Source organism: Equus przewalskii, chromosome 10, assembly GCF_037783145.1.
Source record: "Equus przewalskii isolate Varuska chromosome 10, EquPr2, whole genome shotgun sequence".
Lineage (NCBI taxonomy): Eukaryota > Metazoa > Chordata > Mammalia > Perissodactyla > Equidae > Equus > Equus przewalskii.
Genome location: NC_091840.1, coordinates 57,196,580 through 57,224,265, shown reverse-complemented (window position 1 = coordinate 57,224,265; position 27,686 = coordinate 57,196,580). Strand labels below are relative to the sequence as shown.

Here is a 27,686-nt window from a genome sequence, read left to right as displayed (position 1 = left end):
TTGCCAGCCCTTCGTGCCTTGGATGTAGTGGTAACTAAAACACGGTTGCTACCCTTAGGAAGCCGTTCGCCTGCTGTAAACAAGCGCGGGAAGAATCCACGCTCTTACTGTGAGGTGAGTGTGAATGCTGTGTTAGGGGACCTTCAAAGGAGGAGTGATTAGCTTTGCCTGATGGGAGCAGAGAAGGCCTCACAGAGGTGAAGCTAGCCTTGAAGGATGGGTAGAGTTTTTCAAAACAGAGAAGGAGAAGAGGGCAATCCGGGTGGGGGAAACAGCGGGAACGTGCCTGATGTAGCTGGGAATGGCTAGCATTCTGGAGCGTCACACTGACCCTACTGATTGGCCCAGAGGGAAATCCTCAAAAGGTTTTGTTTAGTTCCTACGGGGCAGGATTTTGCTTTCATGTCTCGAACTCCCTATGAGGCATTTGAGTCCCTCTTCCTGCTTGTTCTGGGGGCTGTTGAAGGGTAGATGCCTATAGTTGATGGGTCAGTAAGGGTCCACAGCTGAGGTAGGCTTGACACAGCGTCCCTTCCTCTCTGCGTTCCAGGACTCTTGATTCAGAGAATGTGCTCTTTCTCCCATCTCTCCTCTCAGTCACTCCACCAGCACCCTATGTAGCTCCAGAGTTTCTTCTGGGAGCATAAACTCATGTGAATAGATGCCAGTAAAAGATGGAATTAGGTATGTAGAGCTCTTGCAAAATAAATTACGTAAAGTTTCCTAAAGATAAAAGAAATTCCTATGGGTTTGCTCGTTATTCTGGATCACTATATTGCAGCCTTCTTCCCTGAGTTGAAAGTTGAGGGTTGACTGGGTAAAATTCATCTTGAGCTCCAACATGATGACACTGTTCAAAGCTGGGAGTTTCAAGACACATCTAAGAGAAGTAACAGACAACCCAAATGATTTGGGACGTCAGAGCTGGGAAGAAAGTGCTGAGGGAGCTAGTGGAGGAAGTACATGTGTGTATCTATGGCTGAATGTCCAATGCTCTGTGTTTGCTGTTTGCCATCTTCTTAATAACTTAGTAACTCTCAAGATTTGTTAATAGATCTTCCACTCTTTCAGGTTGCTGGTCTTGGAAGGGAGAACATGAGGGAAAAAATAAACAAGAAACATGTCTAAATCTATCTATCATCTGTCTACCTAGATACAGGTCTACTTAGCCAGCTATCTAACTTATCATTATTTGTGATTAACTATCTTTCATCTATTCTCTTTCCCATCTAATCTTTGACATATATTTGGAAAGATAATTCAGTAGATATTTTTCTTGTTTTAGACAGCTTCATTGAGTTATAGTTCACAATCCATATAATTCACCAATTTAAATTATACAATTCGGTGGTTTTCAGTATATTAACAGAGTCGTGAAACCATCGCCACAGTCAATTTTTAGGACATTTTCATTGCCCCAACAAGAAACTCCTGGCCTTTAGCTGTCACCTCCTCAACCCTCCCAGCCACGGCACCCCCGCCCACCCCGGTCCTAACCAATCACCACTCTACTTTCTGTCTCTATGGATTTGTCTATTCTTGACATTTCACGTAAACGGAATATTATAATATGGAGTTTTTCTGACTGGCTTCTTTCCTTTAGCCTAATGTTTTCAAGGTTTATCCACATAGGAGCCATTTTTCTTGAGAAGAACTTGTGGGTCAGGGGAGACATCATGGAAATGAGCCCCTGTAATTGCCTCTGTGGAAGCAGGGAAGCAACCTTTTCGTGTTATGGTTGCCCAATAAAGTATTGTTGAAGTAATTTGCTTTATTTACACCAAAGTGCTGGGCACTGAATCTCTCAGTGGGCTTAGGACACAAGTCCTGTCTTCCAAAATAAAGTGCTGGTCAAGCAGGCAGATTCTGGAGCCAAACTGCCTGGGCTCAGATCCCACCTCTGCCCATCCCACCTCATTGCTTGCTGTATGACCTTGAGCAGATTATTCAACCTCTCTCAGACTCAATTTCCTCATCTGAAAAATGGGGATTAAAAAATTGTCCCTGGTTTCTAGGGTGGCTATGAGGACCAAGTGAGATAATGGATGTAAAGCTCTTGGCATATTGCCTGGCCCCTGAGAAACCCTCAATAAAGGCTGGTAGTGATTGCCATTAGTTTTTCAAAGAGCTGTGGTCTGATGGGCACATGAATGATGGTAGTGCAGTATAAGAGCATCAGAAGACGCAAGATCGAGGCCACGGGCACAACGAAGGCAACGATTGGTTCTCTGTGGGGTGGGTCGTGGGGAGGGGAGAGGTGGGGAGGCTTTTCTGCAGGATTGCAGCCTGGAGCCCAAATTCAGACCTGGTCTACACAGATGTATTTTGGGGCTGCTGTTATGTTTCTAAGACTTTCAAATTCAGCACCTATAGGCAGTCACCCCACCACGCCTTAGTGAGTGAAGCTCATTTGTTTAGGAGATTTACGTTCCCAGCCCGTTCCTCAAGAGCCTTGAGTTCTGTGCCCCACTGTGGAAGATGGCCTTTGACGCGTAACTTAGAGCTTGGTTCTGCACGAGCCAGAGAGGCAGCACAGGGGGCAGGGCGAGCATGGTGGGGAGTTCTTATCTGCCTGATTTGATCAGATGTCCATCTTTGACTTAGTCAACTGGAGGTGCCGGCCTTGCAGGCTCCACTAGGAAGGAGCGATGTGTGCTGATGTTTCACACCCTGAAAGGCAACTTGGGGACCGAGGGAGAGTTGATGGACTTCTGACCCAAAGCATTGATTTCTCCCTGATTTTCTTTTCAGTTTTCATAGGAAATCTGTGTGTGCAGGCCAAAAAGATACGTCTGAGTCCTTAGCCAGTGATTTGGGGATGGCGGAGGGAAAGAGGAGCGCATGTAGGAGAGGCAGGAGCTGGGGGTCTGGACAAGCCCCCTCATGGGTTTCGAGTGGGTTCTCACGTTGAATTGATGCAGAGGGCTGCCTGGGTTTCCCCTTCTTAGTGGCGCACATTCTGGAGTTTGCACATCTGATTCTTCTACTTATGAATTGTGTGCCGATGGGCAATTCATTTAACATCTCTGTGCCTCAGTTTGTTCATTTCTAAAATGGGGATTAAAAGAGTAGACCCTACCTGTTAGGTCCGTGTAGAGATTGTGAACATGGAGTCAGCGTGTGGAGAGTTGAGAACAGTACCCTGCACAGGGCGCCTGCACGGGCGACACCTAGAGCCAGCTTTTGAACCCCAGGGGCCTTAAGTCACTCTGTACTGAACAAAGGGAAGGGGCGTGCTCAGCCCCTGCCTTTTGTGGGTCACAAGGAGTGCCAGTGACGAGGCCAGTGAGTGCACTCAGAGTCCTTGGGAGCCCATGAGGCATCTCGGGCTGGTCAGCACCAGGGAGGCACAGAGGCTCGTGTTGCACACTTGCTCAGTCTGTCCCTCTCACAGCCCATAGGAGCCAGTGGGTGAGTCTAGATTCACATCATGCTGACTCGTGGGGAATTCGCTGCCCACAGAGGAGGCAAAAATGCACCTCCCTAAAGTGAACAAAGGCCAGGCAAGCCTGTGGGAGGAAAATAACTCGGTCTATAGATTTCCTTTGCCAGGCTGGGAGTCTTGCCATGAACAACATAGACACAGACGTGACTAGCATCGTGGCCTCTGAAGCACGGCTGTGTGCTGGCAGGTGGTGGGGCTGATGTCACTCACGAATGGTTCTTTAACTGGTTGGTCCAGGGGTCTGGCTCCGTGCTGAGCCCTGGCCCCTGTCACCTGTAGCATCAGGCCTATAAGCAGCTCAAAGAGCCACTTCGAGCTGTGGAAGGCTGTAAGGGTTGCATCTTTGGTTCTCGTGAAATGTGGGTAGGTCACCTGCCATCTCCTACACTGCACGCTTATTGCTGCCCCTGGCCTTTGCACACAAAGATGACTACAGTCTTCCCTAGACTTGCCAGGAGAGAGGACAAAAACTTCTCAGACCTCATCTCCTCCCTTGCCCATGCATGCCTACAGCATCCCCAAACAGCCAGGCCACGTAAGCTCCGTCCCTTATTTGGAGTGTCCTTCATGATGCGTGAGAAGAGGTTCGAGGCACAGCCCTGCTGAAGTTATAGAGTGAGATAGGATCAGAAGGGAGTCGGGGCCTGGACTTGAAGAGGACCTGGAGCCTGGAGAGAAGGGAGGCTGGAGAGGACAGAGGATGACTTAGAGAAGGACAGCGACAAGGAAGGGTCTGAACAAGGCTGTTGCTTGTGGGCGGTAAGGAGAGGTAGGCTCATGTTGGGGAAAGTCTGATGTGCATTTTCCTTCCACTAAGTGATAACACTGCCACAGAGAGACAGACCTCCTGCCTTCCAGGCCTGGGATTTTTCCAGTGTGTGCCTCCCTCTCAAGATTCCAGAGAACCCTGGAGACGAGGAGATAACTGGAAATTGCTGGCAATTTTGAGGAAGATGACGCGCTTGCTTTGGTTGCAGAGAGGCCAGAGGACTTCAGATTCCTGGCCGGACAGGGATTGGAGTAGTTGGGGGGGGGGGGCCGAGAAAAACGGATACTGAAAGAGACTTTTCAGACGAGTTATTAGTAGGGCGTGATGACTCTGTAATATACGAGTCCAGCCTGGCTCCAGATGCTGTCCCAAGCTGACACCGGCAATTAAACCGCCAGACTGCCCAGTCTGCTGTGTGCCGAGTCCTTCTTGAATCTTGGAGATTTTTCAGAGTTGGGGTTGCATGTTAGGTTGGAAGCTGCATGTGCTCCCTGTTGCAAATGTGGACAGGTCATTGGAGTGGAGGGGAGGGGGCTGATTCCGAACAGCTTCGTAGTGACAGCAGTTCTCTCTCCAGTCCATCCGCAGAGCATCTTGTTTTAGAAGAACGCTGAAAGGAGCTTGTTAGAAAGGCACATTCTTAGGGCCCACTCCTGATCGACTGAACCAGCACTCTGGGGTGGGACCCAGCCAACTGGGTCTTAACAGACTTTCTAGGTGATTCTGGTAGTAAGGAAGTCGATCGCTGGTCTCATCCATCTCTGTTCCTGCCCAGGTGTGGGGCAGAAAAAGAGTTTGCTCAAGAGAAAGTAACTCAAGTGTCTCACCTGCTCCTCTGGGATCAGAGATGCCGAATGAGATTACGCACGTGTAGTGCCAGCACAGAGTAGCGTTCACTATGGGGGCCGGAAGGGTAGTTCCAACGTCAGGGTTTGAGGACCGCACCCTTGCAGCAGATGCGCTTGCTGAGGAGGACGAGAACAAGGGCAGAAGAGTCATGGGCGGGGAGCATGGCAGCTGCTGATGTCACAATGCCCCCATTTACCCCTGACTTCAGGCTCCTGGGCCACTTGAGGGTGGCAGAGGGGATGGCTGGCAGCAGCAAAGAGAGGACGAAGGGGGAAGTAGAGTCGAGGACACGGGGGGGCACTTGCAGACAAAGAATAAGCACCGGGCAGGAGAAGCACCAAGACATCGAGGGAAGCATGGGGAATCGCGGGGACCTCTCAGGTAACAGGGCGGGATCCCGTCTCCCACTCCGGAACACCAGGTGTCCCGATGGGGAGAGTCCAGGGTGAGAGTAAAAACGCAGGGACCCCACACGGGAGGGCACACCCTTTGTTGGAGCCGGTGGCCTGTTCGGGACTCCCAGAGTCTCCGGCATTCTTCTCCTTCGGTGGTTCCCAGCTCTGGTCGCACACCCCTTGCGGCCTCTGTAAAACATGCTGATGTCCACCCCTGCCGCCCAGGGCTGATGAACTCCGTCTACACAGGGTTTGGGTGTGGGCATGTTTTTAAAAATGGTCATGTGATTCTACTGTGCAGTCAGGGTGACAGCTCAACTTAACAGGAAAACTAAACAAACGCACACAAAATATACGCACGTGTCCTTCTGGCGGTGTGGGGCGGAGCCTGGTGGAAACCTTAAGCTAGGATTGGTAAATGCCTTTACTATTAAGAACCCATAGGGAAGAAGATTATGAAGAGTCACATGGACAATAGATTTTTTTAAAAAGGAGTAATGAGTATTCAGGTTGCTTATTTAAAAATAATTAAGAACAAGGAATAAAAGGTGTCAGTAAATAAAAACAACAATTAGTAAACTTTATGGGCAACGAAGGAGCTGTGGTGTAGACGGGGGAAGGGGGAGAGGAAACTGTCTCCAGATGAGGAGGCGCTCCCCTTCTTGCTGCTGCTTGGCGGAGGCTGGGCCCAGCACCCAGGCAGCCACCCCAGGTGGTGTTTCTGGTGGCCTGAGACCCCGGAGGCCACACTCTCCACGCTGGCGGCTCTGGTTTTGCACTTGCTCGAGCTGCATCGAGTTGGTATGAGAGGAGCAGAAGGGCAAGGAAGGGTGAGAACACGGGCAGCCAGAGGTCCCGGTTCTGATGCAGACTCTGCCACTTGCCTGGGAGAGGTCACTGACTGGCCTGGGGTCAGAGAGCTGCTTCCTGCACAGTTGACCTTCTGGGGCCCGAGGTCACAGACTTCCTCCTGGACTCCTGGCAAGCACTTGTCTCCCTCCTTCTCAGCTGACATTATTTCATGGATGTCTTCCGAGTGCTTATGGCTGGGGCTTGTGCAAGGTACAAAGACGGCTTCCCCCCCAGTCATGGAACGTTCAGGCCCCATGCAACCTGGATCCACCTCTAGGCAAATCGATTCTAGCATCCTCGCTTTGCCCTCCTGGTGCTGCCACCATCAGGGGTCTTCAAGCTGAACAATGGTTGGCCCTGGGGTTCCTCCTCATCTCTAATCAAATTGAGAGCCCTTTGGCTGCCATATTGGAATGGGTTAGTTAGTGTGTGTGTGTGTGTTTGTATGTTGGTGTCTGTGTGTGTATGTATTTGTGCATTTCTCTGTTTGTGTCTATCTGCATGGCTGTATGTCTCTGTGTATGTCTTATTTATCTGTGTGCGCGCATGTGCTTGTGTATGTGTTTGTGTCTGTGTGTGTGTCTCCGCGTGTGCATCTGTGTGTGTGTGTGCCTGCCCACCTGCACATCTAGAGCCCCCGCTGGCTGTGCCTTCTGCTCCTTCCTGCCCAGAGGCAGTCGTAGTTTTGAGGATGGACTCCAGGCTGCAGGGCCTTGGGGAGCGAGGAAAAGAGCCACAGCTGGTACAGGCCGCTCCCTCGGGGAATTTTGGCAAAGAAAAGGAGAAAAATAGAAATGAGGGAAGCTTCGGGTCAAGGGAGGAATTTTTTAGAGGAAGGGAGACTTGGGAATGTTTAAAAGCAGAAAGGGAGGGGGCGATGGAGACGGAACATTATGAAAATGCTGGTGAGGAGGCAGAGCGAGGCTGAAGGGGAGAGGCATGAGGAGGGTGGGACCAAGAGCAGAAAATGCATGTCCGCACAACCGCTCTCCGTCCCAGGACTTGTTGCCAAGCTGTGAAGTTGCTAATACTCCCAGCATGCGGTGTGTCACTGTTAGAAATGAGATCCCACCAGCAAAGCAGCAGACTGAAGAGGCAGCACACATTCAAGTGGGGCGGATAATGTTGTTCCTGCACGTGTGCCCTGCGTGTCCTCATTTGACTCCTGCCAGGGGCCAAGCCTCGGCCAGGAGCTGGGCTCTGCCTTTGATGAGCTCAGGATCTTTTAGGACATAGATGAATCAGCCTCTCACACCTGAAGGCTTGCCTGGCCCGTGGGTCTTCACTTCTGCCCATGATCGCTCCAGCCCCAAACTCATGCCCATCGTCATCACTATTTCCATCCCCATGCCCACCCCCATCGCCATCCCATTCCTCATCCCATGCCCACCCCCATCCCATCCACGTGCTCATCCAGTGCCCACTTTGCCAGAGAAAAGTGAGACCAAGAGAGGTCAGTAACTAACCCAAAGTTACGTGGGTGGCAGATGCCACAATCAGGACTCGGACCCAGTACCATCTGACACTAAGGCTCAAGCTCTGAACTCCCATGCCATGCTCCCACACGGTATTGGGTTCCTGGGCCTCGGACCTCTGGCTCCGTTGCTGGATTGACTCTAATGTTACTTTGCCTGCTCCTGACTTGGTGCTCACTGTTCAAATCTCAGCCAGCCTGTGCGTCTCAGCTCAGACTTCTCTACCAGCTGCTGGTCCCTGGCTGGCCCCTTGCCATGTTTGTTCCCCAGACCTCATGGGACTTGCCCAGTCCTGGTTCTTCTCAGGCCAGCACATCTCTGATGACAGGGCAGACCGGCCGGAAGATAGGCACAGACGAGGGTGCTAAGGAGGAGGCATTTGAGGTTGGAACGGGCCCACCTCACGTCTGCAGCCTCTGGTAAGCGGCATGGTGGGGGGGCCGTGGCAGAGAAGATGGGAGGAGAACCCCCCGCTCGCAGAGGGTGGAGTGGCGTGGAATGTGCCAAAAAGCAACGAGAAAGGAAGAAAAGCTTTGCCAAGTTGCAGTGAGTGCCTAGTTGAAACCAGACACCAGGAATGTGTAGCAGATCAGGCCTGCTGCCTGGGAAACACTTGGCCTACTTTGATTTTCAATTTTCATTGTTTATTTCTAAAATAAATGTTTATTTTACCTTTGAAATTCTTAAAGTTTTTGGGAACATGGGTAAGAACGACTTTGTTCTGGTTTAGACACGTACTTTTGGCCGTAGGGAGACAGGGCCAGTTTGGTAGCGACAGCCTGAGAGTCCTGCTGATGGCCGTCTGCTTCGACAGGTGTGGGCGCCCGTGGTGCATCTCCAGGTGCTGCGTTCGTCGCCAGCCTGGCCTGGTGACCCCTTATCTCCCTGACACTCGGAGGCTCTGACCCTGCTCACCTCCGGGCCTCTTGTTTTTCCACCACATATGATCCTTTGTCCTCACCCCTCAATCAGGTCTCCTCACTGATGCTGAAGAGAGTCTCTCTCACAGCCCCGTACACCCTCATGCCCCACTCACACCCACCCTTGCACATCCATGTACACACACACACCCACACTCACACACATCCATGTACACACACACCCCTACACCTGCACTCACCCACACACATCCATGTACACACCCCCCCCACACACATCCATAAACACACACACCCCCACACTTACACACACATCCATGTACACACACACCCACACTCACACACATCCATCTACACACACACACACACCCCTACACCCGCACTCACCCACACACATCCATGTACAGACACACACACCCACACTCACACACACACATCCATGTACACACATACACACATACACCCGCACTCATACTCATCCATGTATACACATACATACCTACACCCACACTCACACCCACCCACACACACCCATGTACACACACACACCTACACCCCCCACACACATCCATGTACACACACACTCACACACACACATCCATGTACACACATACACACCTATACCCACACTCACACACATCCATGTACACACATACACACCTATACCCACACACACACCCACACACATCCATGTATACACATACACACCTACACCTGCGCTCACACACACACATCCATGTACACACACACACACCTACACCCGCACTCACCCACACACATCCATGTACACAATACACATCTATACCCACACACACACCGCCCACACATATCCATGTGTACACATACACACCTACACCCACACACATCCATATACACACATACACACCTATACCCACATCCATGTACACACATACACACCTACACCTGCACTCACACACACACACACACACATCCACCCATACAAAGACACACACCCCCGTACACACACACTGATAACACCCGCGTGACACACACTAACAGCGGGTGGGTTATGAGTGACACTCAGCAACTCTTCCACGCGACCTTCCACTTTCCTCCTTTTAGCAACTTCTGCTTCGTGCTCGTCCACTCCTCTCACTCCTTTCCCCAGCCGTGCCCATCCTTATATCCACAAAACTTTTTAAAAATTTTGAAATCCATAAGTGCACAAAGACATCCAGTTTGCCTCTGTGATTTATCAGGAGTTGACACTTGGTGACAACTGCCTGGGTCAGGGGGTAGGAGCTCCCCTCTTTCCTCCCATCACTTACCTCTTCTCTAATGCTCAGAGGTAACTGCTTCCTGAAGTTGTGGTAATTATGTCCTTGCCTCACACCAAGGAGCTGTGTTCCTAAGCACTATATTTTGCCTGGTTTTTAAATTTTTTAATTATTTTAAAATTTAAAAATTTTTAATTTTTATTTATTTATTTTTTTGAGGAAGATTAGCCCTGAGCTAACATCTGCTGCCAATCCTCCTCTTTTTGCTGAGGAAGACTGGCCCTGAGCTAACATCCATGCCCATCTTCCTCTACTTTATATGTGGGACGCCTACCACAGCATGGCTTGACAAGTGGTGTGTAGGTTCACGCCCAGGATCTGAACTGGTGAACCCCGGGCTGCTGAAGCGGAACGTGCATACTTAACTGCTGCCCCACCGGTCTGGTCATATTTTGACTGTTTTTTGAACTTTATGTAAATAGACTCACACTACATTTACTCATTTGTGCCTGGCTTCTTTCACTCGATACTTTGTTTGTGAAATTCATTCATGTGGTTGCACATAGGTAGAGCATATTTATTTTCATTGCTATATAGTGTTTCGTTGAATGAACCTATCACTGTGTATTTATCCACTTTACTCTAGATGGATATTTGGGTTATTTCCAGCTTTTGGCTATTATAAGTAATGCAGTTACAAGCATTCTTTTTTGTTTTTTTTTTGCAGAAGATTAGCCCTGAGCTAACCTCTGCCGCCAATCTCTTTTTGCTGAGGAAGACTGGCCCTGAGCTAACCTCCGTGCCCATCTTCCTCCACTTTATATGTGGGACTTTGATAAGTGATAGGTCTGTGCCCAGGATCAGAACACCGGGATGCGGAAGTGGAGCACAGGGACTTAACTGCTTCGCCAGTTACAGGCATTCTTGACTGTGCGTTTTCACGTTACATGGTTCTGAACCTGGGTGTGGAGTTGGTGGGTCACTGGGTGGTGTACGCTTGTCTTTAGCAGATGATGTCAAACCGTTTCAGTTTACACTCCCACTGGCAGCGTGAGGGGTGTTCTCATTGCTCTGCATCTTCTCTCCACTGGGCGTTATCAGTATAAAAAATTTCAACCATTCTTACTCATTCTTATTCTTATTCTCGTCGCGGTTTTAATGTGATTTTCCTGGAGCTTGAGTACCTTTCCACTTGTTTTTTTTGTCACTTGGATATTGTCTTTTGTGACGTGCCTGAAGTCTCTTGACCAATTTCCTATTTTCCTGTCTTTTTTTATTGATTGTAGATTTTAAAAAAAAATTTAAAATATATTCTGTATGCAAGCCCTTTTTGGTTACACGGAGTACAAAAATCTTCTCCCAATCCGAGGCTTGCCTTTCATTCACTTCATGGTATCTTTCTGTGAACAGAAATTCTTTAAGAACTCTTGTCTTACCCTGAGGGCATAAAGTTATTTCCTATGTCATCTTCTAGAAGCTTTATTGTTTTACTTCGAACATTTAGAACTATGACCCACCTGGAATTGATTTTTTGGGTATTGTGAGAGGGTAGGAGTTAAGGGTAGTTATTTTTCCATGTGGATATTCAAGTAATCTGGCAGCATTTATAGAAAATACTGTCCTTCACTCACTGCTCTGCAGAGCTATGGAGACCTGTGGGGTCTGTGCTCACTCCAGGTGGTTGGTATCAGAATGGAATGGATTGTAGTACACCCAGCTGGTGTCGGAGAGTCCAAGAATTGGTTCAGGTAGAAAACCCATACATTTGGTGTCAGAAAAAAAGACATCACAGAGATGGAGATGTCAAGGGCAACAGAAACATCAAGAAACTCAAGGACCAAAAGGAGCCTGTTAAAGTTGACACTAGGGAACACATTGGAGAGTGATTCCATAAAATGACAGGGTAAAAGCCAGAATCTGGAGAGCTGTGGAGTTAATGGGAAAGACGAGGACTATGAATGTAATAGCAAACCATAAATGGAGGCCCGGGGGTGCCAGCACTGCCTCCAGATGTGATGTGCTTCGTTTCATTTAGTCCTCACTGTAAACCTGTGAGAGAGTGTCACCATTCTGTAGAGGGAGAAATGACGCTTAGAAAAATCTAGCAACTTTCTCAAAGTCCTACATTTAGTAAATGGTTAAAATTTAAAAGCAAGGCAGTCTGATTCTAAAACCAGTGTTCTTAACTAGTATACTATGATTGTATATGTAGAAACCCAAAAGAATCTACAAATAAACTATTAGAATTACTGAGTTTAGCAAGTCTGTTAGATACACGAACAATCATGTACATTCTAAATATCAGCCATAAACATAAAATAAAATGTCTAATATGATACAGTCTACATTGCTTAAAAAACATCAAAGCTAAGAATGAATCTAACAAAAGATATGCAAGTCCTCTCTGCAGAAAATCGTATGACATTATTGAAAAAACGTGTTTAAAAATCTAAATAAATGGTGAGATGTACCATGTTCATTGTAAAAATATCAATTATCCTAAATTAAGCCATAGATTCAATGTAATCTGAACCAAAATCTCAGTGTCATAAGACTGCTCTCACTTCAGACACCATTTTCAAGTCCCAGGAGACACCTGTACCTCGACTAACTGGCTGTAAATTCAGAGGTTCCCATGACCCCTCCCTCAGGTGCAGTAATTTGCTAGAATGACTCACAACTCAGGAAAATGCTTTCTTGTGTTTACTAGTTCATTATAAAGGATACAATTCATGAACAGCCAAATGGAAGAGATGCAGGTGGCACAGAGCTTCCACGCCCTTTCCAGGCGCGCCACCTTCCCAGCACATTGACATGTTCACAAACCCGGAAGCTCCTTGAACCCCAGAATTCAGAGATTTTTATGATGCTTTCATTATAAAGCCATGATTGATGAGATCACTGGCCGTGTACTCCGTATCTAGGCCCTCTCCCCTCTGTGGAGGTTGGGAGTGGGGCTGGAAGTTCTAACCCTCTAATTACCTGGTTGATCTTCCTGGCCACTAGCCCCCATCCTGAAGCTATCTAGGGCTCCCCGAGGAGTCATCTTGTTAGTGTAAAAAAGGCAATAAGTTCCAAAAGTTTTCAGGGCTCTGTTCCAGAAATGGGCAAAGACCAAATATTTATTTTTTATTATACCACAGTCTCTTGGCAGAAGTTTTCTCTTGGTTTCCTGAGACTGCTCCCCCACTTCTCCTTCCTTCTCTCTCGTGCTTTCCACCCAGTCTTCTCTCAGGCTCCTCTTCACCTCCCATGCCTTAAATGTGGATTTTTTTTCAAGTTTCAGTTCTCATCCCTCTTCTCAACTCATCCTATGAAAATGAGAGATATGACAATCTTGGCCTCATCTTTTATCAAATCTATACATCTATAACCATGGCCATGTTGGATTCCGGGTTCATATGGACAGCTGCTCACTGGGAATAACTACCTGCTTTTTCTCTAATGGCCCAAATAAAACTAAGCACCCTTTTCCCAAACCTGCTCTTCTTCTCTGTTGCTTATCTCCACCCCAAAGTCAGAGGTCTGAGTGTTATCCTGGGCCTCTCTCTCTCCTTCATCCCCGTAGTTAGTTGTGATCATGTTCTATCCTCTTCTGTTCATTCTCACTGCCATTAACTTGTTTCAGTTTCTCATAATTTTTTCCCCAGTTGCTAACAACTTCTTTACTTATCTCCTTCCTCCAGCCTTGCTGGCCTCCAGTCCATTATTATAGCAAGGCCATAGGGATATATTAAGATATCCCCAGATGTTGTAGCAAATAACCCTCTGCATTTCAGAGACTTAACACATTAGAAGTTTATTTCTCATTCCCGTAAAATTCAATTGGGTGTTTTGTGGTCAACTGCCATGAAGTGATTGAGGGATCCAGGTTCCTTCCATCTTGTGGCTCTGCAATCTCCTGGGACCTTGGGTTCCTTTGCTTCTACCCTATGAGTGGGGGAAAAAAGAGAATGAAGGTCATGTTGGAGCTTTCACGGGCCAGGTCTACAGGTGGCCAGAACTCAGACAGAAGGCTCTACCTAGATACAAGGTGGTGGTGGGGGGGGGGGGAGGGTAATGTTGGGAAATAGAGTTTATGGCTGGGCAATTGGTTCCCCATAACAAGTTGATACTAAGAACAGGAAGTACAAATCTTTGGAGGATAGCCATAGGTCTCTGCTGCAGGGATCTTTCTGAAAGGCACAACTGATAGTGCTGAACACCTGCTTAACATCATTCAACAGTTGCCATAGTGCCAGCAGGATGGAACTCTTCAGCACGAACGTTCCAGGCAGAGGAAGCAGGGAGCACAAAGCCCCACAGTGGGACCCTTCATGGTTTGACTTCAGTCTTAGTTTACAATCCCCCTTCTCCCTACATCTCTCCCCCTCCACCTATGTGCACCCCCTGTGCTGGCCGTCATTGCTGAAGTCCTCTGAATGCGTCATGCTCACTTTGCACTTATTTGGCCTGGCTTCCCACTGCTCGTCTTTTCAGAGACTTGCATCTGGACCTTGCTTCAGTCTCACCTTCAGCTAATCTTGGTTTTATACTTTATGTTTCAGCAATATTGGAATATATTTTACTTTTTAAAATCATATCATGCTTCTATCTGCTTTGCCCCAAGTTTTTCCTATTTTTCTTCTGTTCTTTGACCCAGTAATGCCTACTCATTATCCAGAACTAAATTCAGGTGCCCTTTCTTCCTAGAAGTCCCCTCTGCTTCCTTCTTCTCCTAGTGAGCTGGGTGGGTGACCCCCTCTCATATCATCAGCCTGTATTTCTATCAGAGCAAGTGGCAGACAGCATTGTGCTGAGCTATACTCATAGTGGTCTGGGGCAAGGAAATGGTCCAGTCTAATGATTCTCAAAGTGTGGTCCCCAGACCAGCAGCACCAGCTTCTGGGAATTTGTTAGAAATGCGGATTCTCAGGCCCCGCCCCAGACCTAGGGCGTCAGATACTCTGGGGTTGGGATGCACTAATCTGTGTTTTAATAAGCTCTCTAGGTGATTCTGGCACAAGGAAGTAGATCACTGGTCTCACCCACCTCTGTAACGGGCAGGCCTGGCCCAGAGTAACTGTTCATCGAAATGAAATGAATCCAATTCTGGCCCAGGATATCGTCTTGACTTTCCCAGGCTGAGTGAGAAATTACTCCTCATGTCCTCATGACACCTCGTGTCTCCTTTTGTCATAACCCCGTGACACTATAGTGGAGCTGCAGATGGTGGCACCTTCAAGCAGAGGGATTCTGCTGTGTTCGCCTTTCTGGGCCTGTGCCCGGGACAGAGCGGGTGCTCAGTAAGCATCTGTGCAGCTTTGGGTCCTGAATACATGTGGGAAAAGACAGACAAGTTCCTTCCTCCGATGGAACTTAAATTCAAAGAGGGCAGGCAGAAAATAAATTGTAAACAAACAAATTTAAGATAATTTCAGATAGTGATAAGTGCTATAGTGAAAATAAGGTGCTGGGATAAAGATGGACTGAGTGGCTAGTTTGGAGTAGGAAGTTAGGGAAAGCCTTTTGAGAAGGTGACATTGAGCTAAGATCTAAATGACCAGAAGCCAGCTCTGTGAAAATCTGTGGGGAAGATCATTCCAGGTAGAGGGGGAGAAAAGCTAGAGTGGTGAGTGTGGGGACAGAGAGGAGGGCCATGTGATTGGAGAGGGGAGAGAGAGGTCGGAGAGGTAGACAAAGCAGCCACGTTAGGAGTTAGGATTGTATTTCCAGGGCTATGTGGAAACCCTTGGGGAGGGATATTTAGGTTGGGGAGCAATGTGACTATTGGTACATGTTTTGGAAAGACCACTCTGGCTGCTGTGTGTATAAAACAAATTGTGTGGAGGCAAGATTGGAAGTGAGAAGGACAGTTCCGAGGCCATGAGATCATCCTGGTGGCTACAGAGGCAGCACTGGGAGCGTGGTGTTTAATCACGTGGTTCCTAGTGCCAGCTATGCACATCCGAATCCTGACTCTACAACAGATGCATGACTTTGAGTAAATCAGTGAATTTCTCTGTGCCTCAATTTTACCCTCTGTCAGAGGGGGTAACAGTAGCACTTAACTCATAGGTTTGTTGGGAAAGCTCAATGAGTTGATACATGGAAGACACTGGCACCCAGGCTATTAGTTATTATTATTATTAATAATAGTATTATTAGTAGTAGCAGCAGTAATAGTAGTTGTCATCATTATAGAATGAAGAGAAAATGATGGGTTCAACATATTTCTACAGGCTAAGTTGAGATGACTTGATGATAAATTGGATCTTAAGGATGAAGGAAAGAGAAAAAAAGACGCTTAGTTTTTTGGCAAACGGTTTGTTAGTGGTGCTGTTTAATAAAAGGGGGAAGACCAGTGAAGAAGCAGGTTTTGGGGTGCGTGTGTGTGTTTTAGGAGCTCAGTGTTGAACAGTGGGGTTCTGAAGCACCAGTAAAACATCTGAGATGTCCAGTAGGGGGTTGGATATATGAGCCTGGAATTCAAGGGAGAGCCCATGGCTGGAGACACACATGTGAGAGTCGTGGCACGGTGCGGGCTCACCCTGTGAGAGTGTGTGGATGGGGAGAAAAGGGCGCCCAGGACCGAACCCCAAGCTCTCTCACTTTCAAGGTAGAGCAGAGGAGCAGGATCTGGCAAGGAGCCTGGAACGGCAGCCGGTGAGACGATGAAACCAGGAGAAAGGAGAGTGCTGGGGCCAAGAGAAGAGGGTATTTTGAGAGTGGCCAGCTGATTCCATTGCTGCCCACAGGTCAGACAAGATAGGTAACTAAACGCCAAGTAGGTAACTGAATTTGGCAACATGGAAGTTAGTTTCTTAATGGATGAATGAAATTTTATTTCATTGGTCGGTAATTTTATCCAGAAATCAATTCAGTTAGAAAGTCTGGTTGTATACTCTCCTTGATGCCCGCCAAGAATTAGGTGAGGGGGGAGCCTGAGAGAGAACGGGGCCAAGAGCCTTCTCAGCGGGGCCTTCAAGCGGAGCTGCAAGCCACTCAGTTGGGGTGGTTGCTGCTGGTTCAAAGAAATTCCACCTGTTACTGAGTGAAGAAATGGTTCCTGCCTCTTCTTCAAAATAAAGTTTTAGAAACCATGAGTAAAGGGTGACCAAACTGAGGTGGAAAAAGTGTTTCTGCAACTGGAATCGAAGTTTTCCAATGACGCCACAGCTTGGCACAGCTGTTTTGAATCTAGGAGCATATTAACACTCACGCCATTTCTGCGACTTCCCTGAAGCAAACCATTAACCTTTCAGCTTCTCTCTGTTATCCAGTAAGGTGGGGACAGATTAGGTTGGTGGTTCGCAGGCTTCCTTGGCATAAGAAACACCTGGAGGCTTGCTGAGCTATGGGCCCCTGGGCCCCTCCCAGAGCTTCTGATGCAGTGGGCCCGGGGTTGGGAGGGGATCGCCCTTCTCACAGGCTCCCAGATCCTGCTGCTGCTGCTGCTGGTTCCAGGACCACCTGGACAAGCTCTGGTCTGGATTACACCGATGCTCCCTGAAAGCAGGGCCGGTGTCCTCCTGGCGTGCCTGGCTCAGCAGGAGACACCCAATAAATTCCCATAGAAATGACTGGGTTAAGTAAGCCTTGTGTGGAGCCCTCTGGGCTGAGGAATGGGGTGAGTGCTGTGGTGAGGGTCAGGGAGAAACAGGCCGTCACCTGATTTTGTTGCTGCCCCTACACTCCCCGGGAGCCCCACCGCAGGACTCTCCCACCTCGCAGCAGGCAGCCATCTTTGGACTCTGCATTCTTCTCCTTGAACCCTGCCTAACTTGTAGGTTTTCTTTGACGTTTTGACTGTCAGAAACATTTTCATAATTCCGTTCGGGACTGCAAGTTCGTGGGTGGAATTTAGGCAGAATTTTAGGCAGAGGAACACAGTGACACAAATGATTTAACATGTAACGTCTTCCCGGGATGCATTATGTTGCCCCTGGGTAAAGCCAGTCCTTCCTCTCCACTCCCCAGGGCCAGAGGAAACAGGGCGGGGACCTGGCTCATGGCTTTTGAGAGATGGAATTAGTTAAGTCTCGTCAGAGGGAAATGAAGGCTGGCGGCCACATCCCATCTGGTTCGAGGCCCTGCCCCCTCGCCCGGCGCACAGAGCCTTCTTTCTTCCTCGAGGAAGAGTGACTCTTTCACAGCCTGCCACGGGCAAAGGAAGTGGCAAGTCCCAGGGCATCCTGAGCCCCTTCAGTCTCTCTAGGGCACCTCACCTCCTTCGGCCTTTCCCAAGTGCAGGGGGAGCGCGGGGCCTGTGCGTGCAGAGCCGAGGCTGGGCAGCGCAGAGCAGAGATGGCTGGGTGCTCACCGCCCAGCCTGCATCATGTCTTAGCCGAAAAGGGCTCCGGAGCCCCTCCGGCCCTCCCCGGCTGCAGCCGCGTGCAGGGACCCGGAGCAAAGGCTTTTCTGAAAAGCTGCTGATCTCAACCCCGCCAGCTCCACATTCCTGGATGATGAGGGAGGGATTCCAGTGTTTACTTTGAACAATGTTTTCCTGTGTCTGAACCGACTGGGTGTTAAATTCTTCCAGATTTCTGGCTCCATGTTGCAACTCCAACGGGACAGAAACAGGTTTACGGCAGTTGGCAGGGGAGCGAAAGCGAGGTCCCGCCGGGCACCTTCTGCAGCTAGAATTTCCACCGGGTGGATGGAAAGGCTGTCGGCACGGGCTCCAGGGGCTCGGCGCCAGGAGGGGTTTGCTGTGGTCTCAACTCTGAGCTTTGAACTGTGCCTTTCGCATTTCCCACCCTAGAGGGCAAAAGTCAGTTTTTCTGTTTGGAAAGGCAGCAAGGAGTGAGATCAAGCGCGGTGCTGAAGGCCAGGCCTTGTGGTGCTTTTCCTGTTGGTATAAACCCAGAAGTTGGGCTCATAAGGAATTCATTTGGTGCAATATTGGGAAACTTGAGTGCATTCCGCTTGCTGGGGCCTGCTGTGTGAGGAGGTTTCGCAGAGATTCGAGGAGGTCAGAGCTGGATGGGAGACGAGGGAGTGGCAGACCTGAATCCTTATTTTTACGCAGGAAGAAATTGACGCACAGAGAGTTCTAGCAGCAAGAGGGCTAGAGTGCTGGGCTGGAAAGACCTGTCCCCAAAACAGCTGGTTAGCTCTCACAGAACTGTACCATTGGGGGTGTGGTAACCTGAAACAATTGCCATTGTTTATTGCTGAGGAAGATGACCACACAACCACATGGGGCCATGGAAGTCGTTCTTCTCTTTATTAAATATTGATGAGTCAGTGGCTTTGAAGATGGAGAGAACTTCAGGAAACCAATAGGATCAATTAATAGGATCAATAGGATCAAGATAAAGGTGCTCTGTCATCCACTGTGCACAATAAACAGTATCTTCATTCTTGTATCCTGGGATGGTAAGCAAGTCAGGGGAACTCCCATGGGACAGACGCTGACTTGCTCTCTTTGGAGTCTTTGGTGAAGCTCCAGCCTCTGGGCAGGTGCCTGGCAGCTTCTTGAATTGGAACAGCCCAAATCTGAGTAGGGCATGGGGCGGATGGTAACCTTGCAACCATTTTAGACCCTCTGCACTCGGACCCTGGAAACCTACTCCTGAACTCCTTTTACGGGGTGTGTGTGTATTCGTGTATGCACAAGCAGGAAAGAAAGATTAGTGGCAATCCCGCTGACTTCAGGACCTAGGTGGAGCCCACACAGTATTTATGAAGCGGCGTTGGATAAAATAGTCCCATGATAGAACTTGACATTTTGATCTGGCTGCTTTCACAAAGCCATTTTGATGCCAGGACATTTTTACTCGGTCTTAAAAAAAAAAAAAAAGAAACCACTAAAATTTCAAATTTCTGTACCTCTCAAGTAATGTGCGAGGCAAGCACCCTCGCACCATCTCTGAGCCCACTTCACTCCTTGCCCCATCCCTCACTCCAATCCTAACCCCTCTGGACACATCAGTATGTCTGCTGTGTCAAAATGGCCCTGTTCAAATTGGCTGTTGGAGGATGGCTTCATTTCTGTGACATACTATAGCCGTAAATTCTTTACTTAAATATATTCTCTTCTTCTAGTAGAGATTGTGCTGTCCCCTAGAGAAGGGGGTGTAATGGGAGGAGGAATTATGTAGTGAAATTGCTCCCACTGCTGGCAGAGTAGGAAGCTCTCCTCTATTCATTCTCATGGGTGGAACTGTTTCCTTGGAACGTCTGGTGAGTGTCTGGTATCAGATCTCTTGCTGCGTAACAAATTACCCCAAAACTTAGTTGCTTGAAACAAACACATGTTGTCTCACAGGTCCTGTGGGTCATGAATCTGAGTGTGACTTAATCGTGTGTCTCTCTCTTGAGGTCTCTCCATGAGGGTGTATTCACGGTCTGGGCTGGGGCTGTGGTCCCATCTGGAGGCTCAGCTGTGGGAGGATCCACTTCCAAGCTCACTCACAAGGTTATTGGCAAGGGTAACTTCCTCACAGGCTGTTGAACTAGGGGCCTCAGTTCCTTGCTGGCTGTTTGCTGGAGACCTCCCTTAGTTCCTTACCACATGACTTCTCCATGGGGTAGCTCATAATATGGCAGCTGGCTTCCCTCAGAGTGAATGAGAGAGCAAGAGAGAGAGACCAAGTGCTCAAGATGGGAGCCAAAGCTCACTTAATTTCAGAAGTGACATCCCATCACTTTTACCATATTCTATTTGTTAGAAATGAGTTGCTAGATGCGGCTCATACTCAAGGGAAGGGGTTCATGAGGATGTGAACACCAGGAGGTGGGATCATTGGGCCCATCCTGGAGGCTGCCTGCCACAGGCCTTATGTCCCATTGGCAGTTCTGATAGGCCAGTGGCTGTGAGGGCAGATGGAATGAGTTCCACGCTCACTCTTACTCCTCTCGCGGAGGTGGAGACCTCCATTGGCAGAGCATTCTGAAGACTTCTCAGGGACAAATAATTCTGAGTTTCTAAACTAACTGGACTTAACCTCCACTCTCTCACCCATCCCTCCCCCACTCCAAGGAAAGCAGAGGAGCCTAAGACAGCCTTTATGTGAGCCACCCCCTCTCTGTGGTCTCTGTCACTCTCTAAATAAAGTTCCATGACACAGCTGCTCTCTCTAGAGCTCATCTAGTCCTCACCTTGGGTGCCAAAGTTATTCAGCAATTTTTTTTTTTTTTTACCAAAATGAGCCCCCATTTCATTCAGAGAAGGAAATTTATACCATTAATTCAGGATTCTTGGTCTTCAACAAAAGCCAACTGTTATAAAGATCTTTATGGATCATGAAATATTTTACCTGAATCCATTGGATCATCATTACATCCCATGAGGCAGGATGAGTCTCATCCTGGATATGAGGGAAGTGAGGTTCAGAAAGATTAAGTGACTTACTCAAGATTGGACATGAACAAGTGAAGTTGGATTTCGAAATCAGGTCTCCTGACTCCAAAATCTGTGCTCCACCCTGAGTCCCCTTTAATGTTGCTTGCATACCTAAGTCTCCAAATTATTCCCAGTAGGAATCTGGCGAGACTTCTTGGCCCGATTTTACTCATTAAGTCATTCTAGACCAGGGCTGCAGTGACCTGGGAAGAGAAATAGGATTCAGCTGGGATGGGGGGTGTCAAAGCTGGAGGTTGCGCAGTAGACATAACTGGTGACCTTGGAGAGTTACACAGGGTGTGTGTTTGTGTGCTTGTGTATATGCGTGTGTGCACATGCTCATGTGTGTAACTATGTGATTCATAGACTCTTTCTTATCCTGGTGAGTATGTGGTCCCACTCAGGGCTATGTGTGCATATGTGCATGTGAACACATATGTGGCTACGAGTGGACACGGATGCCTCAGACCTGCCCAGGATCAGAGATACTATCCAGGGGGTGCTCTTTTGGTAGCAGATGGTACAAGTAGTATAAGCAGGGTTGTTGGGACCTGAAAGGTGGGCGGATGGGATGGAATGGGTGAGATGTAGAGATAGCCGTGTGGCAGCATTTGTGTTGGAAGGTCCCCTGAGCCCCTCTTCTGATCTCCTACTGCTCCAGTCTCTCCCCTGCTGTTCAACTTATTGACTCATTTGTGGTGAGATTCATTTTGTGACTAATTTCTCCAGCCTGAAAATTGGACCACGTTGTTTTGGCATTGTGAAAGACGTCACAGTCCTGCATATTAAGGCGGATGATAACAGTCCAACCAACAGGCTCATGTTCCGAGGCCCTGTGCTCAATGCTTTATGTGAATTGTCTCATGACAAAAATCCTCATGACAATCCAAGGCTAGTTCCTGCCATAGTCCCTATTTACAGATGGGAGTGCGAGACTGAGGAAGCTTAAGTATCTTGTTTCTGGTTACACAGCCAAGAAGCAGCTGGCCTGTCCTGAACTCCTGCTCTTAATTCTGTGCTATACTTTACTCCAAACAATTGTGTAAGGTGCAGCTTTACCACGTTAGGAACTTTGGTTAATTCTCTCATCTTTTGCCCTCTTGAGATATTAAAACGCATAACAATGATATCACAGCCGCAAGCAGGAACGGCAAGGAGAGCGCTGGTCCTCTCTCAGCGCCGCAGGAGGGGCGTCCTCAAGGCCAGGCTTCGCTGGGAGAGGACATCCACACAACACACTCCACGAGGGGCCCGTTCCCAGATTTTAAGAGTGTTTGACGTGTCCTTCCACTGTGCCAAGGAAACACATTAAAGCCCTTGTTGTTTAGTTGGATTTCTGACCCAACAAAAACTCCTTTTGTCAGAACTTCAAGATTTCCTGGTGTGTTACTCACACATATTTTCTATGTGGATAGCGGTTACGTTTCATTGCATACTGCTTGTGTATATTTGTGCCTGGAAGGATTCATTTGAAACTAGTAACTAAATATTTCTCTCCAATTTCAAAAGACCTCTGGGGAATTGATAATTGCTATTTTCATAGGCAACAGATTGCTATATATTGGACTGTCCATTTCCCCCAAACCATCTGCATTAGTTATATTATATTATATATTTGCCAGTCTACCTTCTTCATTCTGTGTTTCTCAGCAACCTAGTGAGATGAGCTGCGTCAAGGACTTGCGAGAGCTTGTAGACAGGAGGAGTGAGGACAAGAGAAGATCAGAACGTGGTAAGTCAGTCTGGTCTTTGGGGATGATAATTAGTTCTCAGAGTGGACAAGATGTGGGCCAAGAGTTGACTGGAATTTAACGATCTTACTTCTGAGCCTTAAGAAAAACAATTTAGGGACAGAGAGAGAGGCATATGCTAGATGAGGCACAGAGGAAGGCGTGAGTAAGCCCACCAGAGGGCTGCCTGGCCTCAAAGAAGTGTCATGGGAGCAGTGCTGGAAGGAGAGGTAAAGGGACTAGGGAGTGGGCCATGGGGCTGAATTTATAATCATTCTGTGTGAGGAAAACATATGTTTGTAAAAAGGCAACTCTATCCACTAACAACAGATGGAAGATACCCCGGGCGCTGTGTCTAGTGCTGGTGGGATCTGGCCGTGTGTGGTAGGAGTGGAAGGGACAGAGCGCATGTTGGACCAGGTGGCAAGGGAAATGGAGGTTCGGAGGAAAATTGGAGTAGGACTTGAGTTGGAATTTGGTACATTTAAGCCCCATGGACTTTTCCTGTTAGACGTGGTTTCACTTGGCCTTCAATGAAGCCTGAATCCTAGACAGTTGTGGCTCCAATCGCTGGCATTGTTGCTCTTTTCTGGGCACTTTCACATGCAGTGTCTCATTCGGTCTTCAGAGTAATCCTACCAGGGAGGTATATCATTCCTATTTTATGGATGGGGAAACTTAGGGCTCAGAGAGAGAGAGGGGAAGTGATTTGCCCACTTAAAAGCAGGAAGTGACATCTAACCCAGGCCCTTCTGTGAGCCATATTTGTTTGTCATATTTATCAGTCCCACATTTGCCATTTGACCTTCTCTGGTAGTGGCTATTGTCAAGTCAACTAGTGCATGGTTTCCTTTGTGTTCCGTACAAGTATGTAGCTTTCTGATGTTTGGATTTCCAATAGTCCTTAGAGATTCTAGGGGAAAATTCCAGGGGAAGTTGCAGTAACATCCATTTATCTAGTGATTCTGACCAAAGTGCCTGGGACGGAGCAGTGAATGTGATGGATGAGATCCCTGCTCTCATGGAACTGACCTCCTAGTGGGTTAAGGGAAAATAAACAAATGAGTAAATCATAAGAAATGTCAGTCAGGGATAGTGCCAGGCAGAGAATTGAAATAGGAGATGTGACTGGTGACTTGGGCTATGTTAGGTAGTCCCCTAACTCACTGAAGAATTTATGTTTAGGCTGAATCCTGACTTATTAGAAGCAATAATCCATGTGAAAATCAGGGAAAGTGCATCCCAGGCAGAGGGAGAAGCTGGGGAAGGACCTAATGTGGGAACAAGCTTGGTGTGTTTGAAGGAGAGAAGGCAGGCCAATGTGGCTGGTGTAGTGAATGATGGGGAGAGTGGCACTAAGGCTGGAAGGGTAGGCAGGGGCTAGATTGAGGAGAGCTTTGTAGGTCAAGGGGAGGAATTTGCATTGTATCCTCAATGGAGTGGGAACCATGGGAGTGTTGGCAATGGTATGGTTTAATCTGATTTATGTTTAAAAATGATCACTCTAGGTCCTCTGTAGAGAAGGAATTGTAAGGGAACAAGAGTGGAAGCAGGGAGATGAGTTAGCAGGTATTCAGGAGTCCAGCGAATAGGTGTTGATGTCTTGGGTGAAGATGGAGACGTAGCAAAGTTCAATAGTGGCAGAGGGTGGTGGGGAGAGGATAATGGATTGGGTATTCTAAGTGAAGAAGTAAGAGGAATCAAAGATAACCCTAAGATTTTTGAATTGGGCAATTTGGTGAATGTTGATGCCTCTCTTTGAGATGGAAAAGACCAGAGACGAACATTTTAGGGAGTAAGGTCAAGATTTCTGTTTAAGCCATGAAAACTTTGAGATCCTATTAGACACTCAAGTAAAGATTAGAGATGGCAGCTGAATATACAAGTTTGGACCTTGGGGAAGGAGTCAGGCTAGAGTTAAGATTTGGCAAGTAGATGAGATGTAAAGCCACAGAACTGATGTTACCTTGGGGACATTGGGAGATAAAAAAGAGAAGGGAGCCCAGAAATCATCAATGGGGATTGAGAAGGAGAGTGGCAAGTGACAATGGGAACAAAACAGGTCTGTGTGGTGTCACGGAAGCCAAGTAGGAAAATGTTTCAAGAACATGAGAGTGTTCTGTTCTATCCATGACCATTGCATCTTGGAAGGTAAGAGGGGAGGGCCCTGGAGTGCAAGGGGAGAGGTGTTCTTTGATAAGAATAGGAACACTTCATCCATCATAGTGGGAGGGAAGTCAGCGTGCACAGCAGTAGTTGATAGGTGTGATGGTGGGGAGACAAGGGAGTTCCTGATGGATTCTCAGATTTTTCCTGAAGGAGGTTGAGACAAGGACATCAGCCAAGAGTGAGAGGGAGAAGGAGGAGATGAGGAGGTTTGAGGTAGTTGTCTGGGGAGTGGGAAACCGAAAAGACCTGGAAAGGGAGGAGAGTAGGATGGGCTAGCTATGTTGACTGACTTTGGGATAGAGGAGCAGGAGTGCGGAATGTTAAACAAAAGGATTCTGCAGCTAGACAGCCTGAGTGCAAATCCTGGTTTGTCCCTCCATGGTTGTGTGACCTTAGACAAGCTACTGGGCATTCGTATGGGCTTTAGTTTCCTTGCTTGTAGGATGGGGATAATATAGTTTCTAATGCACAAGATTTTTTGAGGATTCAATTAGTTAATATAGGTTAGGTGCTTAGACTATGCCCAGTACATAGTACATGGCATTTCACGTGAGACCAGTCAGCACAATTGTTTTTCTCTCCCATATGTTTAGTTGCTGAATTGGAGGCACCCGGAAGAGCCCAAAGGTTGGGTTTAACTAGTACTAGGACTTTGTCATGCAAATATGATAGGCCAGAAGGATAAGGAGGTTAATGTTGTTTGTGAGGGATTATAACAACGGACCATGGAATCTAAACAGGATAAAGCAGGGAGCGAGGGCATGAAGGGGTGACAGAGGGAGGCCAGAGTGGATTGAAAGAGAGGAATTGCTAGATTGAGAACTGCTTTGAGGGTGAGCTGGAAGGATAGAGGAGGGAAAAGTTAGAGTGGGGAGCTCACAGTTGAGATTGTGGCTGTTGTGTGGTTATTGGTGACAATAAGAACAATGGACTGACCACAGGGCAGGTGGTGGAGAGTGAGAGGAAGGTGAGGTTAATGGAGGTGAGTAGATCAAGGAAGACTGGGCTGGAGATTTGCATGGATCATTCATGAGATGATGAAGAAACCACTGATGATAGTAGGAGTAATGGCACAAAGGAAGCCAGCGTCTGGGAGCTAAAGTTGTCAGTGACTGAGGGGCAGAGGCCAGGCGTCAGAACCTGTCAACAACCAGGTGGGTCAGGGGTGCTATAGACTGAGGCCACGAGCTGCAAAGAAGGAGGAAGGAAAATGGTTTGAGAAAGGCACTGGGGGCAAGGGAGGACAAGTACCCCTCCAGGTCCAGAAACCTCTGGGTCATGGAGGGAGAAACAGCCCTCCCTGGAGAGGCCTGCAGGGGACGTGGTGTCGTGAAGGCCAGGAGAGAGGCCACTTCCTTTAGTGAGAGCACTCTCAGCAGAAAGTCCCAGGGATGCATGGGGGTTGGGGTATCTCCAAATTTCAGCTGCTTATCCTCAGCTTTTCAGATTTTGAATACAATTTTTTCAGTTCACTCAGGGCTTTTGATCCCTGCCAGTTTTCTCAACATAATGTGCTAAATGCTATTTACAAGAGGGTCATTTTTGCCTTCCTCTGAGAGCACGGTGGAAGGACAGATTCTCCTCCTGGGTGTTGGGAAAGGTTTCCCTGAGTGGCTGAGCTATGCTCTGGGTTTTGCAGGACATGCAGTTCCTTAGAAGTGGGGAGTGGGAAGAGAATTCAGGGTAAAGGCAGCAAGACTCGCCAAGGAGTCGAGGCACGGGAGCTCAGCGAGTGCGGGGAGCGATGGGGTGCTGGGTGTGCGTGGGTCTGTGTGTGTGTGTGTGTGTAGGAGAGAGAGTGTACAGGGAAGAGTCGTGGTGATAGGAGCCAAGATTGGGAAGCTTTTCTGGGACTAGATTTTAAGGAATGTGCATTTTACTGCATAGGCCGTAGGGAGTAAATAAGTTTTGAACAGAAAGTGTGGCACGATCAGATCTTTCTCAGTTGGTTTCTCTGCTTATAATGTCATGCCTGGTGTAGTACATGGCACACAATAAAGATTCAGTAAATAGTTGTTGAGTGAATATATTTATAAATGATCATTCTTGCGGCTGGGGAGGATGAGCTGGAGAGAAAGAGAATAGAGGTCAGAAGACATATTTGGGGAGTGGGGCCTGAATCTGGGGTGTAAAAGGGAAGGAGGAGTTGAGTGTCTACTTTGAGAGTTGGGAAGGATGGTGATGTCATCGACCGAAACAGGGCGTGAAGACAGAGGAGATGTTCACGGAAGTATGGGGTGACAACAGATACTGTTTTGAGAAAAAGGCAAAACACTTAGTGGAACTTGTTTAATTAGCAGTTGGAAATAAGAATCTAGTCTTAGAAGACAGATGGGTCCTAGGAGCATCTTTTGGTGATTATCAAGGCGCCACTGGTACCAAAGACTTAGAGTGATAAGGCCTTAGGGAAGTGATTAATTTTGACCAAACTCAAAGGAAAATGATTAATAATTCAGGATGCCAATCTTATAATTTATAATGGGACATATGCTCATGAGTTATTTCATATATCAATTTTCAGAAGATTGCTGAGTGAATAAGAGCAAAAGGAGCC

General features: G+C 47.9%; 1 protein-coding gene and 2 long non-coding RNA genes across 8 annotated transcripts in view; 1 reads left to right on the top strand and 2 right to left on the bottom strand.

Moving 5' to 3' along the window:
• CDRT4 (CMT1A duplicated region transcript 4) overlaps window positions 1-27,686 on the top strand; it is a 54,059-nt gene continuing 26,373 nt past the window's right edge. For 3 of the 6 annotated variants that reach the window (XM_070563439.1, XM_070563440.1, XM_070563437.1), the window contains exons 1-2: window positions 5,254-5,444; window positions 22,884-22,965. In XM_070563439.1, coding sequence (XP_070419540.1) covers window positions 22,896-22,965 — 70 coding nt within the window. In that variant the 5' untranslated portion in view covers window positions 5,254-5,444; window positions 22,884-22,895. Of the gene's footprint in view, window positions 115-5,207; window positions 5,445-22,883; window positions 22,966-27,686 lie in introns of those variants that run through there. The other 3 variants (XM_070563435.1, XM_070563436.1, XM_070563441.1) reach the window with 2 other exon arrangements.
• Window positions 4,508-5,213, bottom strand: LOC139074159 (uncharacterized). Its single transcript, XR_011523678.1, has 2 exons — window positions 5,042-5,213; window positions 4,508-4,834 (listed from the first exon to the last, which is right to left on the bottom strand). It is a non-coding gene; the product is annotated as an uncharacterized lncRNA (long non-coding RNA).
• Window positions 13,675-27,686, bottom strand: part of LOC139074156 (uncharacterized) — a 38,834-nt gene continuing 24,822 nt past the window's right edge. The window contains exon 3 of the long non-coding RNA XR_011523675.1: window positions 13,675-13,831. This is a non-coding gene — a long non-coding RNA (uncharacterized lncRNA). The remainder of the gene's footprint in view (window positions 13,832-27,686) is intronic.